At 41.4% G+C, this 13,106-nt stretch overlaps 1 protein-coding gene across 10 annotated transcripts in view; it reads left to right on the top strand.

Annotated features, from left to right (window-relative positions):
• The window catches only part of ptprfa (protein tyrosine phosphatase receptor type Fa), a 348,653-nt gene that overhangs the window by 263,750 nt on the left and 71,797 nt on the right, over positions 1-13,106 (top strand). For 5 of the 10 annotated variants that reach the window (XM_080882891.1, XM_080882887.1, XM_080882895.1 and 2 more), the window contains 5 exons: positions 7,560-7,677; positions 8,685-9,266; positions 10,596-10,693; positions 10,841-11,097; positions 12,508-12,589. In XM_080882891.1, the coding sequence (XP_080739017.1) occupies positions 7,560-7,677; positions 8,685-9,266; positions 10,596-10,693; positions 10,841-11,097; positions 12,508-12,589 (1,137 nt within the window). Of the gene's footprint in view, positions 1-7,559; positions 7,678-8,684; positions 9,267-10,583; positions 10,694-10,840; positions 11,098-12,507; positions 12,590-13,106 lie in introns of all 10 variants that reach the window. The other 5 variants (XM_080882889.1, XM_080882888.1, XM_080882894.1 and 2 more) reach the window with 1 other exon arrangement.

Genomic DNA, 13,106 nt, shown 5'->3' with positions numbered 1-13,106 from the left:
TGGTTGTGATGTAAAACTAGAAAAACATTTATAGTAACTTTCTAGAAACTCTGGATGACTGTTAAAATAGTCATTTGAAATAGACATTAAAAATGGAAAAATCCGAAACGTCTGTGGTAACTAACACGAGAACAATCTGCGATTAACAAAATCACAAGTAATGGAAATATTCAGTTTTGAATGAACATTTAGGGCATCTATAAGTAGGTTTTTGTTTGCAGCTGTTTCGAGAAGTCTTTCCTCTGAGTTCTATGTAAACCTGCAACAGAATCTACAGCTGTCTACTTGATCTGTTTACTAAAGTGTGCATGGATGCATTCCCATAACTTCTTCATCAAAATGGTCAATAGCCCCTTTGTTAAAAAAATGTAAAAATATTACCTGCCTCTAGATTTACTATCAGATAATGTACACAATGCATAATGGCAAGTGATTTTGTTCTATGGCTGTGTCTGATATTAAAATGAAACTGACCTGGTTTTAAATGATCCATAACATTGATGAAGAACCATCAATGTTAAGTAAACGATGGCTGAAAAAAGCTTTGCATATCTTAGTTATTTTTCTGAATACATCTATATCTGTAAAATCCAGGAAAAACCATAGTAACTCACTAGAAACGGATTATTTCATTAAATTTATGTTTCTTTTTGGAAAAGCACCATAAATATTCATCTAGGCAACAAAGACAACAATGAATGAAATCAGGCACTTAATAGAGCAAACCTAGAGCACGCCTCAGTGTGTGATTCACATCCCCAAGTTGAGGAAACTGGGTTTATCTGGCAGGTGAGTCAGCGGCTCTGAATGTGCTGCCTGAGCGAATCGAGCTCTTTGCAAGAAAACACGAGTTTTCGTTATCGCCCTTCTTCTTAAATTGGAGCCCCTCATGAGCCTGGGCCAGACTCCCCTCATGAGTCGGCACTACAGAGGAGAGCACTCATTATTCACACATTACCTCCATTTCCACATGAAGTTTAAAGTGGCACCTGTTCCTCCTTCAGTCCCTGATCACTGTAGTGTTCCTGCTGAGCTGAACAAACATTCTGCTCTTCTGGCTGCGCTCCCTGTTTTTCATCAGTGGACTCATGAAGACTCAGCGGACTGCGTGAGTAGTCACAGTGCGTGTTGTGTGGACAGGGGTTATGGCGAGTGTGTTTTCTGTCACAGCATCCCATGATCTCTGTGTGGGTACTAACACAATTATTTTCCACCTACCTTTCTCTTCAGTTAGCAGTCTAAAGAAGAAGAAGCCTGATGGCGCTCGGCAGCTACAAAACCAAGTAGTAACATTTTCTCAGTTATACCTGATGTAAGCAAGATATCTTAGATCTCTGCTTTTCAGTTTAGTTAATTAAGGTGTTCGAGTGATCGCAATACATTTTTATATAATGCCAATGCAAGGCTGTATATTTATTGCACAGATATCAGTATGTTGTAGAATTGCACAACAGATGCAGACAGCATTTTGCTAATTAGGCTAATAGGTTTAATTCAACCCAACCTCGTACGGCCATATTAGAGGACTCCAAATCTAAACCATATATAGTGTCAATGTGGTGAAAAGTGTAGGGTTAGTGAAAGTGACCAAAGGTCACATGTGAATATTGAAAAAACAAACAAATTCAAATTTCTTATCCACAAGAGGGAAAACCAATCTAACAAGAGTCTGAGAACTGCCTTTGTTCATAATTTAAAACAAATGATCACAAATGTGTAACGATTTAAAATTTGAGACTATTTTCAAATCTTAATTTAATTTAATAAGTTGACAGCTTTTCGGGTCAGAGAGGAGACTGGCAGACGGTGGCGTAAACCTTCACAGCCTTTACAGATGTGTTGGTGAAAACCAGGGTGGCACCTGTGGCAGCTGCTCACAGTGTGTGTTTGTATGTGTGTGCGTGCACGTACATGTTTGGTGTGGGTGTCTTTTTGGTGTGTTTCTTGAATCACAGCCTCCCAGTCTTTGAAGGAATGCAGCTGTAAATACTCTGTTGACTTTATTCTGCAAGTAAAGTCGGGCTCGTGGTTTCACTGTTGGTTTTCTGAGCCAGCAAAGGGATCTCTGTTTAGCTGACATACTGTTACTGAACACACACAATATTCTAGACTCTGCAGCAGTAATTGTCAAACAAGTGCTCAGTGTCTCCTGCTGCCTCACATCACATTGTTATTTTATTGAATGTGGAATCTGTGTAACGCAGACGTCTGCTTTATGCTACCTTCCATCCAATAAAGAGTGTCTGCTTATTTATTCTACTTGAATGCAGCTGCTGTTGGTTTATTCTGCAATCCAAATCCACAGAGACATCAGTGCATACTGCTTTTGTTTGTGAGCATGAAAAGTACAGTGCTTCCCTTCCAGCTCTCTGCTCCATTCCTTCTCTGCAGTGCCCATCACAATAGTGTTGTAAGTCTGTGCACCGGTGCAGCAGACACACAGTCCCATAGTTCAAGAGTAAACTAGATGTTTGTGTCTACCTGTAGTGCAAAGCACGGGGCTTATTGATGAAGGATTACAGGGAGTTGGGGCTCAGTTTGTACTGCTGTAAATGGATTTTCTTTTACATATTTTGTTCTGTGGTGTGTGCTCTGTGGGCTATGTGTTCACGCTTTGACCTCACTTACAGTCTGTGTAAGATTGTCTTATTTGCACTAGGCAGACACATCAAATCAGTGCATACACAACACGCTGCTGTTTTGTGGCTCCTATTGCGTCATTTCTCATGCAAGAAGTGAGGTCCTCAACATTTGTGCACCTATTCTTGTCCAAACCTGTTAGAAGCTGAGACAGAGAGAAATTTAAAGACCGTTTGCAGGTAACTGATTTTTGCAATTTGAAAAATCATGTAGAATTGTTTTTATAAATGACAAAGGTCTGATACTACACAATACTAGAGACTAGAATCAGCAGACACTGTTTCTGCAATAGCTGCTGTCTGAAAGAAATATTTTCAGCCTCTTGTGGTTAGTTTGGGAAAGTGGAAAATGCGTTTTGATTGCATTCTCAGTCGTGCACCTTGCCTGTGCTCTGGTGACTCACTGTAAATGACTGTAGGCACAGTCAGACGTATTGCATCTGTGCTCTGACTAAACAGTGACATCACTTATTCTTCACAGCGTTGATGCTTCCTTTCATAATATTACATCATATTGATGAGCTAACAGCTTGTTAGTGAGTTTCTAATGAAGTAGAATTAATGGAAAATAAACTGAAGGAAGTTCTTCAAAAGCAGGCTCGGTGTAACCCGGCATTGAGCAACATTTTAGATTCTTTTAGATCCTTTTTGGGACAAAACTAATTTAGGTTTCAACTTCATTGCTACTGTTCACTATTAAGTACTTATTAAATACTCAGTTATTACAGTGGAGCTCTCCACAAGCACAGACTGCAAAGGAAAATAAAGTTCACATTTAAGAACACGCCGGCTGCTCTCTGTGGACCTGTACATTATTGATGACATACATTTATTAATAACAGGGTGAAAACAACAGTCGGTGGTTCTGCTTCTTTTTCTTTGTGGTTATGTGTTTGTATTGTTTCTTTGTTTTTTTTACCTTTATAAAATATGGTTCTTGGATTTAAACGAAAAGCCACGTTTGTATGCGCTTGTGGAAACAGTGCCTTGGTTGCTTAGTGTTACCTGCCAGCATGTACTTACTTCTCTGCTAATACTTTACAGGTAAACTCAAATTAAAAACAATTTCAAGCATATCAGAATTATGAACAGTCAACAGAATGTGCAGAAAGAACCACTGCAAATCTAAAATATGTATTCAATTTCATTTTAATTCAGTTCAACTTTATTTGTATAGTAAAAGCCTACAATAATAACTATGCAGTATTGTTGTAGGGCCAGGCAGCACTTTTGTGTAATACCAATTTCTACCACATGTTGGCGCTTCAAGTCACTGTAAGTTTTGTTTTGTAGGAATCAACACATTTTTATTTACAATATCAGGGGAAAAAGCAGCTGTTGAGGAAATGTTGGAAGGATTAAAAAGAAAACTATAGCAGCACATTTCTAAACATATTTAACTACCAAATGGTAAAATGCCACCGAGCGATGAAAGCTCTGGTTCAGAGCTTCACAGAGTAATTACAAAATGTACTTTTAAGACTATCGTGCCTTTAAGCCAGCTTTCTTCTTGATTGGCCCTCATAAATAGAAGCTTTGACCAGAATGAGGGACCGTCGGGCCAGAGCTGTGCGTCTGAGATGAGAGATATGATGTCCTCTCTGCTGACATCACACAGAGCCAAACCGTGTTAAACTGTGAAGACGAGTCGTTCAGATGACCCTGCCATCCATAGTTCTGCACAGTGGAAAGAGCCACTCGCCACATCTGCCCCTGAGAGGCCCTGTCCACGGGGGAACACTCATTTCAGACCCATCCTTCCAATTTCTGTTGTAATGAAGAGCAAAGCTGAAACACTCATTAAATTTTTCATAGCGCATGAGTTTTCCCTTTAACTGGATTGAAACCAAAAAAGAAGTCTCTAAAACGTTTTAATTATTTCGACTTCATATTTTATTTATTCAGTAAGCTGTGCCTGTTTTATTTAAATGGGTCAGTTAGTTCGAGGAACAACTCCTTTCAAACTCTACACAATTAACCCAGAGTCGTTTCTCTAAGAGATTAAACCCCAACACGAACACCTTATAATGCTCCAGCAATAGAAATACTTTGTGCATTTACTGTTGAGCACAAGTTTCCCTCTGCAACGGTTCAATACGTCAGTCCAGCACAGGTGGCTAATGATAGTGGACGGATGAATGTGCTGGAGACAGAAAACTGTGGGTAATAAATAATGCAACCTACACAATACTTAAACGGAGAGTGGCCAGAAAGGCTATTGCTTAAAGGGACTTTCATTCCCAGCTTCAAATTTTAGTTCTTGTGTCCGTCCGTCCCCCCCCAACCCTAAGCCCACATTCTTCTGTTTGGCTGCATAAGGTTTGAGCAGTAGAGCGTCTTGATGACCACATAAGAGATCTCTCTCTTTGACAACACACAGAAAAAAAAAGTATTGTGAAACTGAGCAGGAAAAAGCAGTGTGAAGCCTGACCTTTTATCTCACAGCGATTACTTGTACAAATGTCCTTATTGGAAACTTTGGCCATGTCTAATGAGCATCCACTGCTAGAACAAAGAGGAACATGTCCAGTTTAAATTGGGTAAGGAAGCCCAGCCCTTGAACAAAGGTCTAGCTGTATGCTTCCAGAGCCATGGCTAACAAGCTTGCAGACTGTTGGCTCAGCTTCCCTAGCTGCCATCTAAAGCATCAAATTGATCAAATTCCTAAATGTAACATGCTGACTGTGGGTGTTGTTGAAGGGTCTCCAGCATCCACTGAAATATCAGGCACACGTGTCCTTCCCTCTTCATGTGAGGAAGAATCCGCGCAGTGTGCGAACTGCTAATGCGCTTTTGTAGTGGATTTGTTCCCAACATTAGTGGAATCTCCCCCACTGGTGATGGAGGTTGAAAAGACAAGGAGGTGGAGGACAGCAGCGTTTGATGTCTGACACACAGGAAGTCACTGCCGATTGATTGGCTCCCGTTAAAGCAGACGCTCCCCTCATAGGAGAGATGTCTCATGTCTTAATGTAAAGTGTATCATCTGTTCAGTCCCTGGGAATTCATCCCTGCAGACTCCTGCTCGCACTGCGTTTGAAAGACAGATGAAAGACCAATTTGATTTTTTTTTCTCCCCATTTCAAAAGCAAGAAAATCTCTGGCAACAAAAGTGGAAAGGAATAGCAGCAGATTAAAATAATGAGGTTTTTAGAGGACTTCAGTAGCTTCACATGAGTCGCATTTCTCTCTCATCTTTCACCTTCTTTGCCCTGCAGAGAACACAGGAAGGAGGGAAACATCTTAACTCTTTACGCCCCGGCTGAATTCAGTTTTGTACGTCTCTGCTCTTAAATTAGCAGAAGACACCCCTTTTAAATATCCAGTGGTAGATATTAAACTGCCTGCCACAGAATAATAATTAGAGTGGTGGTTGTTTCTGGAACACCCCCCCTTTTCCTTTGGCAGCGCTTTGCTAATTTGCAGTGACATCTCTGTGGCTCAGCAGCCCCTGGGCTGTAGGCAGAGGCACGGTCATGATGGGCAAAATGGAACCCACTGGGCATTCTTTACTGGAACTATCAACCCCCGCACACACTCGCAGCTACACCACTTTCCCGCTGCCATTTTTCTCTCATCACACGCTCCTTCATCTCTGCAGCTCTGCTCCACTCAGCACTCAGGAGTAGAAAGCAGTCCTCTGCTATCTGAGAAAAGTGGACCTTTTTCGTGCCTCTTCATGGACTCGCGGCAGTTGACAGGCCGTACATGTGGCTATATTAACGCGGCTGGATGAGCACGTTCGAACATGTAGCCTAATGTGCATGGCAGAGATTCTCCTGAGACGAGTTTCTTTGAGAGGTCTTTATCATAAAACACATTTGAGTTTAATATTGCTGACAGTGACTGTTTTGTATACTTGGAGAAGGCTTATGTTCTGTGGGTAGATTACTGGAAGGCATCAGATCCTCGTAAAACAAAGTGAGAGCTGTGTTCAGGTCCTTGGCACTAAGTCCTCCACATTTTCAGGGGATGTTTTCATTGTCTGTGATTTGAACCACACGGTCGCACCGTTGCTTTTTGTAAATGATATGGTTTTGTTGGCTTTGACAGAAGGTGACCTTCTGTATGTGATGTGGGGCTTTGCAGCTGGGTTGAGCGTCAGCATCTTCAAGTCTGAGTATGGTGTGAGATGAACAGGCTGAGCAGTGCAGCATCAGCATCGTGTTACGTAGCGCACTTTTGTCAGACGCCATCTGTCTTTTGGCTTTGGCTCCTTGATGCAGGATCGGACACCAAGAAATAACGCTGTCGTATCAGATCGCTAGAAAGCCGGAGGTTGATGGTGGTTGGTGGTCACTGAGTAATCAGCCAGGAGACCATCGCTTGTCCTTGTTGTTGTGCTCATTGACTGCCTCGTTCTTTTGTTGCTGTCACTCACTGGTTAGGTGGACCTACTAACAAAATGGTTTTATGTTCTAGTTTGAATTATCTAACTGGACAAACAGCAGGTATGTTTTCATTATCTTCTCATGACTCGTTTCTTCAAAGAGAAGATCAGGATTCTGGATTCAACGTCCATAAACTGCATCTGTGCAGTTACCAGTTAAAGAAGAATAGAAATAAAAGAAAAACAGATAATGAAACGGGGAACAATCTCTGAAGAACCTTCGTTTCCAAAAGCCTTTTGTAGCACTCGGTGCTGATGTGCAGTGATGGTATACTGGAGTGTTGTGAACAGGTTGGTGTTCGGGTGGTGTGGAAATGTCAGAATACCTTGAGTGGTGGAAATGTGAAGCTGATGCATGTGTTGTGTGCTTCAGTTGCTCAGTGCACTAAATTTTCTGCCAATTGAACTGAAGCTGTTGTCTCAACTTGAATTTTGTTGCCCTTTCGTCTGTTTTTTCCATCCTCTCTTCATCTTTGTCTCCGTTTCTCTTCCTCCTCCTCTTTTCTTCCCCGTGTCTCTGTGCTGAGCAGGAGGCCTTTATAGCAGGTCTGCTCCCAGAAACAACCTATTCTGTGACTGTGGCTGCATATACTACCAAGGGTGACGGAGCTCGCAGCAAGGCCAAGGTGGCCACCACCACAGGAGCAGGTGTGTGTGTTGCATACAACTAATACAACAAATCTGAGGCCATATCTTGATCACATTCCTGCTTGTTTTCTAATATGTCTCCATTTAATACCTTTCAGGAGTTTTTTTTAGTCCTGCGTAGTCTGATTTTTTCTGTTTGTCTGATTTTGATAATAATATGAGCTAATGTTGGCTCCATTTTACGTTTAGCTCGGTATCATCCTGAAAGAGCTTCTTAAACGGTTTTGCAAATAGGCAAACAGCTGCATTCTTATATAAAAGATCTTGAAATCTTGCTTTTTGCCACAGAAACAGTAAAATTTCTAAACTTAAGTCACAACTTTGGGTGCTCACACTGTTGCTTTTGAGTTTTCCTCAAAATGTACTCTAGAATACTTGGCTGCCCCAAGTCAACACAAGTCAGCACAAGTCAACACAAGTCAACACTCATTACATCCTCGATAGAACGGGCGGGGCAAGTACACACAGAGGCATTTGTAGCATACTCGACTTCTTTGAGTTGGAATTGACAGATGATATTTCACAAGAACAAAAGTAAACCCAAGTATACTGAGAAGCAGGTCTTGTTTTTTAAACCAGATGTCATTAGCAATGAGCAGATTGTACTAAGAGTCCAACAGCACTGCACACAAAGCCCCTCTGAAAAGCATTCCTTACTTTGTCTGTTTCACTCCACCATAATTTACACATCAGAAAAATGAATTTTGCAAACAGACGTCTTTGCAACTTTGACTTCTTGTGGAGCCAGAAGAGTTGCCCCCTGCTGGTCATTAGGAACCCCGCCCCACACACACACACACACAAAAACACAGGTTTAAAGAGCTTTTTAGACTCAAAAGCTAGTCTGAATAACAGTCTTTGTTCTTCTGATAATAAAAAGTAGTGTGGCCTTTATGATGATCTCAAAAACAGGTCCTATACCTTCCAACCAGCTAAGAAAATAAGCTAGATCATATCTAAATGTGTCTTTCAGTGCTGAATATTTACAAATGTTTCCTGCATCGCAGTTCCTGGAAAGCCCACTATGATGATCAGCACCACCATCGGGAACACCGCTCTAATCCAGTGGCAGCCCCCTAAAGAAATGGTTGGGGAGCACATGGGATACCAGCTGCAGTACAAGAGAGCAGAGGAGGAAGCTTTCACCATTAAACACTTCAAGAAGACAGATGATCATTTCACAGTCACCGGCCTCCACAAGGGTGCCGTGTACATCTTCAAACTGTGTGCCAAAAACAGAGCAGGGAACGGGGAGGAGTATGTAAAAGAGATCAGCACCCCTGAGGACATTCCCAGCAGCTACCCGCAAAACCTGAGCGTGGTCGGCCTTACTGCAACTTCCACCAAACTGGCCTGGGACCCGCCTCCTCTGGCTGAAAGAAATGGGAAGATTGTGAAGTATGTGGTGATGTACCGAGACATTAACAGCCCGAACAACAGCACCAACGTTACCACAGATACACAGATGACCGTCTACGGTTTGCAGCCTGACACAACCTATGACATAAGAGTCCAAGCTTTCACCAGCAAGGGCGGAGGACCTATCAGCCCCAGCATCCAGAGCAGGACCATGTCCACCTCCATGCCAGGTGAGAACCACAGGCTTAGGTGCAGCTACTAAAAATCTCAGTGATCTCGACCTCAAGGTCAGAGCAAGTTTCTGAAAATCGTGTGAATGCAATAACTTGAGAACAAGATGAAACTGAAAGGAGGGTGAGGCTAGTCCCAGTATTATTTAGTTCTGTCCTCTACATAACTCAAAGAAATGTAGCAGAACTTCATCAGGGAAACAAATTATGTTCAGTTTCTACCCTTTTTTATTCCTGGGTTTTACTAGAGTAACTTTGTAAGATTCAAAGTGAAAATTAAAACGAGTTTAGACAGTAAGTAGAGTCACAAGTGACTTTACTCCACTGACAACTTGGAGAGTTTTTATTTATTTAATAACCATTGCCTCTAGCTGGCATTTGCAAACTGCAGCCCTGTAGGATTCTTCTCTAGAGATGTTAAACAAGGACTTTCTGGCCATATTTGATGCAGGAAGCAAGCAGCTAGTTCCTGTGAGTGTGTGTGAGTCTCACACTATTAAATCCACTTAGTTCACTAAGTTAGACCTCATTATAGCATACCATCTGAAAACAGTTAAAGATACACTTAAGTCCTGTGTGTTATTTATTACAATGATCTTTTCATTGGAAACCTTTTGAGATGAAAACCTCATGAAGCTGGTTATGATATTGACAAGTGTCACTAACGCACGCGAGGAATTTTAAATATGAAAAAAACTCATTTATATTTATATCATTTATGTTTGTTTACAGTTTCCTACATAGTCCATGTGTGTCATGTCATCTTTGCTCACTGCTATGATAGTTATTCGATATTATTTGGATATGAGGCATAAGCCTGGATTCTGTTGGTGCATCATGTAGTTACCTGCTGATTAGCATAAGTCACTAATTGGAGCACAAGCTTTCTTGACTGTTAGTACAATTACATGCACAGCAAGCAATATTGTTTTTCAGATAATTGCATTAAAATTCCAATTAAAGTTATCAAAACTGCAAGCTGGCATTAATCGAGCAGACATCTGTCAGCTGCACACATGTAAACGTTTTCATGCCACTGATAATGTACAGTTTATCCTTAATACAAATGAAACAAGTGAGTTGTATAAAAAATGTAGTGGCAGGCTTAAGTGGACATTAGAGAAACAGCAGTTTTTGGTCGTTTGTTATTGCCAAACACCTGTTTGTGCTTTTATAGATCATAAAATCATAAAAACTGTGCCGAGATCTATCTGGTAGTGTTCCCCGTAACTGTCTTGCTTTTCTTGCACCTCCTCATCAGCACTGAATCATCTCAGTCATATTCACAATCAAATTAACCACCTAATAATCATCCAGATCTTCCCTCAGTGTTTACCAAGAACTTTGGTGTGAAGGCTGTGACAAAGACCTCGGTCCTGCTGACCTGGGAAGTGCCAGAAACATACAAATCTCAAGTGCCTGTCAAGGTAAGCTCAGCGCTCTCTTTCATGCAGGCAGAAAACTGGTTCTTTTGGGTAAAACAGAGAGCTGGATATTGGTGACAGACATCACAGTGATAATTATTACAGTAGTGCAAGGTGTAAATTAACCTCTATAACTCCATCCTGCTGTAGATTCTGTACAACCAGCAGAGTGTGGAGGTTCAAGGCAACCTGAAAAGGAAGCTGATCACACAGCTGCAGCCAGACACTGATTATTCGTTTGTGCTAATGAGCCGAGGGAATAGTGCTGGCGGCCTCCAGCAGCAGGTCTCCATCCGAACGGCTCCGGACCTTCTGACGGTGAAACCAGCTCAACACCATATAGATGTGGAGGAAGGTGGTAAAGTGACTATCAGCCTGCCGAAGGTCCCGGACGCAGCGGCTGTCAGGTCAGTGCTGACAGTTTGTCTGTTTTAACACTGACAGTTTCCGTGACTGCTCCTCCATTTCCTCATCTCAGTATTACAGGGAGTGCAGAATTATTAGGCAAATGAGTATTTTGTCCACATCATCCTCTTCATGCATGTTGTCTTACTCCAAGCTGTATAGGCTCGAAAGCCTACTACCAATTAAGCATATTAGGTGATGTGCATCTCTGTAATGAGAAGGGGTGTGGTCTAATGACATCAACACCCTATATCAGGTGTGCATAATTATTAGGCAACGTCCTTTCCTTTGGCAAAATGGGTCAAAAGAAGGACTTGACAGGCTCAGAAAAGTCAAAAACAGTGAGATATCTTGCAGAGGGATGCAGCAGTCTCAAAATTGCAAAGCTTCTGAAGCGTGATCATCGAACAATCAAGCGTTTCATTCAAAATAGTCAACAGGGTCGCAAGAAGCGTGTGGAAAAACCAAGGCGCAAAATAACTGCCCATGAACTGAGAAAAGTCAAGCGTGCAGCTGCCAAGATGCCACTTGCCACCAGTTTGGCCATATTTCAGAGCTGCAACATCACTGGATTTTCTCATTTCCTCATCTCAGTATTAGTGTGTTAGATACCGTCGTGTTGGTTTTTAGGCGCCAAGAGCGTTGAGTGTCAGGGTATTAGCCAGTCCTGTCAGCTGATCTGAGCCAGGTTCTATAGACCGTATGGGTACGTGTGAATCTCAGCAATGTCTTGTCCACTGCATCTACAGAGTGCCAGGCTATTTTCCCCAACATACACTCAGCGTATTAGCAGTTCAAACATCTTAAAAAGCCAGAAACCTCTGGCCCAACAGCTCCGTGATTACAGCAGAAAACCACACGACTATATTAACAGTCGCCCCACTGCAACTCGTAGCCCTCTCATGATACCAGAAAGCAATTTGAGGTAATCAGCAATAAGAATCCCAATGCAAATGGTGCATTTCACAAGAAGTTTATTTCATATTATTACCCAGCGTGGTCAAGAAGACAAGCACATAGAAATAATTAATTGTGTTTCAAGTGTTTGTTTCTCCGAAGAAATAGCCCACAAGTAAGCAGTAATTAAGAGGAGTGGAGTCAGTGGAGAAAAAAGATGCTAATGTCCAAACCAGACCTTCTCATTAGGCTCAGTGAATGCATCTGTTTAAGAGAAGGTTCAGAAAGTTTATGGAGAAGATCTACAAGATGTGCTGAAACAACATTAGACACATGCATACATATAAACTGCATTTTTTAGTCTTTTAATACGTCTTTAATTCACTTTGTGCTTCTGACTCTTGTGTTGTGGTAACAGGTGAATTTCCTCATAAACTTATCTTCTCTTAACATTGAAGCTCTGTGTGTGTGTTTGGTGCACAATCATATATGGGTGCATTATACGTTTTGTGCAGGTGGTACTACATAGTGGTTGTCCCTGTCACTCCAGTTTCTCTGAGGAGATGGGAAAACCCTGAAGACATGGACATACAAGAGGTGAGCGGATGTCTAGTTCAGTTTGATTTCATTGTTGCTGACAATCTTAAAAACGGCTCTTTTATCAGTTGTAATTGTTGCCATAAATTTTGTGAACACTGGGTAAAAGCAAAAAAGGAGTCAAATCCTAGAAAAAGTCTTTCAAATAAGTTGGGACATAAGCTGCAGTAATTTGTCCATATTGGAACGTAGAAAATATCAAATATTAAAACATGAAAGATGTACAATTTTAAGAAAAATGTTGCTTTTAAATTTGATGACAGCAAAGCGTCTCCAAAAAAGTGGGACGGGGCAAACAAAAGGTTACCGCAGTGATGGTATAAAAAAAGAAACTATAACTGGAGGTTAGCTGCCAGTAGGTCAGTCACATGATTAGGTAAAAGAGCATCTTAGAGAGGCGGAGCTTCTCTACAAATCATCTACAAATTGTATAACAATTTCAGAAAAATGTTCCTCAACATAAAATTGCAAAGACATTAAATATCTCGTCATCAAGGCCAAAACTCAGTATTGGATG

This window comes from Rhamphochromis sp. 'chilingali' (genome assembly GCF_963969265.1).
Source record: "Rhamphochromis sp. 'chilingali' genome assembly, chromosome: 5".
Lineage (NCBI taxonomy): Eukaryota > Metazoa > Chordata > Actinopteri > Cichliformes > Cichlidae > Rhamphochromis > Rhamphochromis sp. 'chilingali'.
This window is presented reverse-complemented; position numbering and strand designations above follow the sequence as displayed.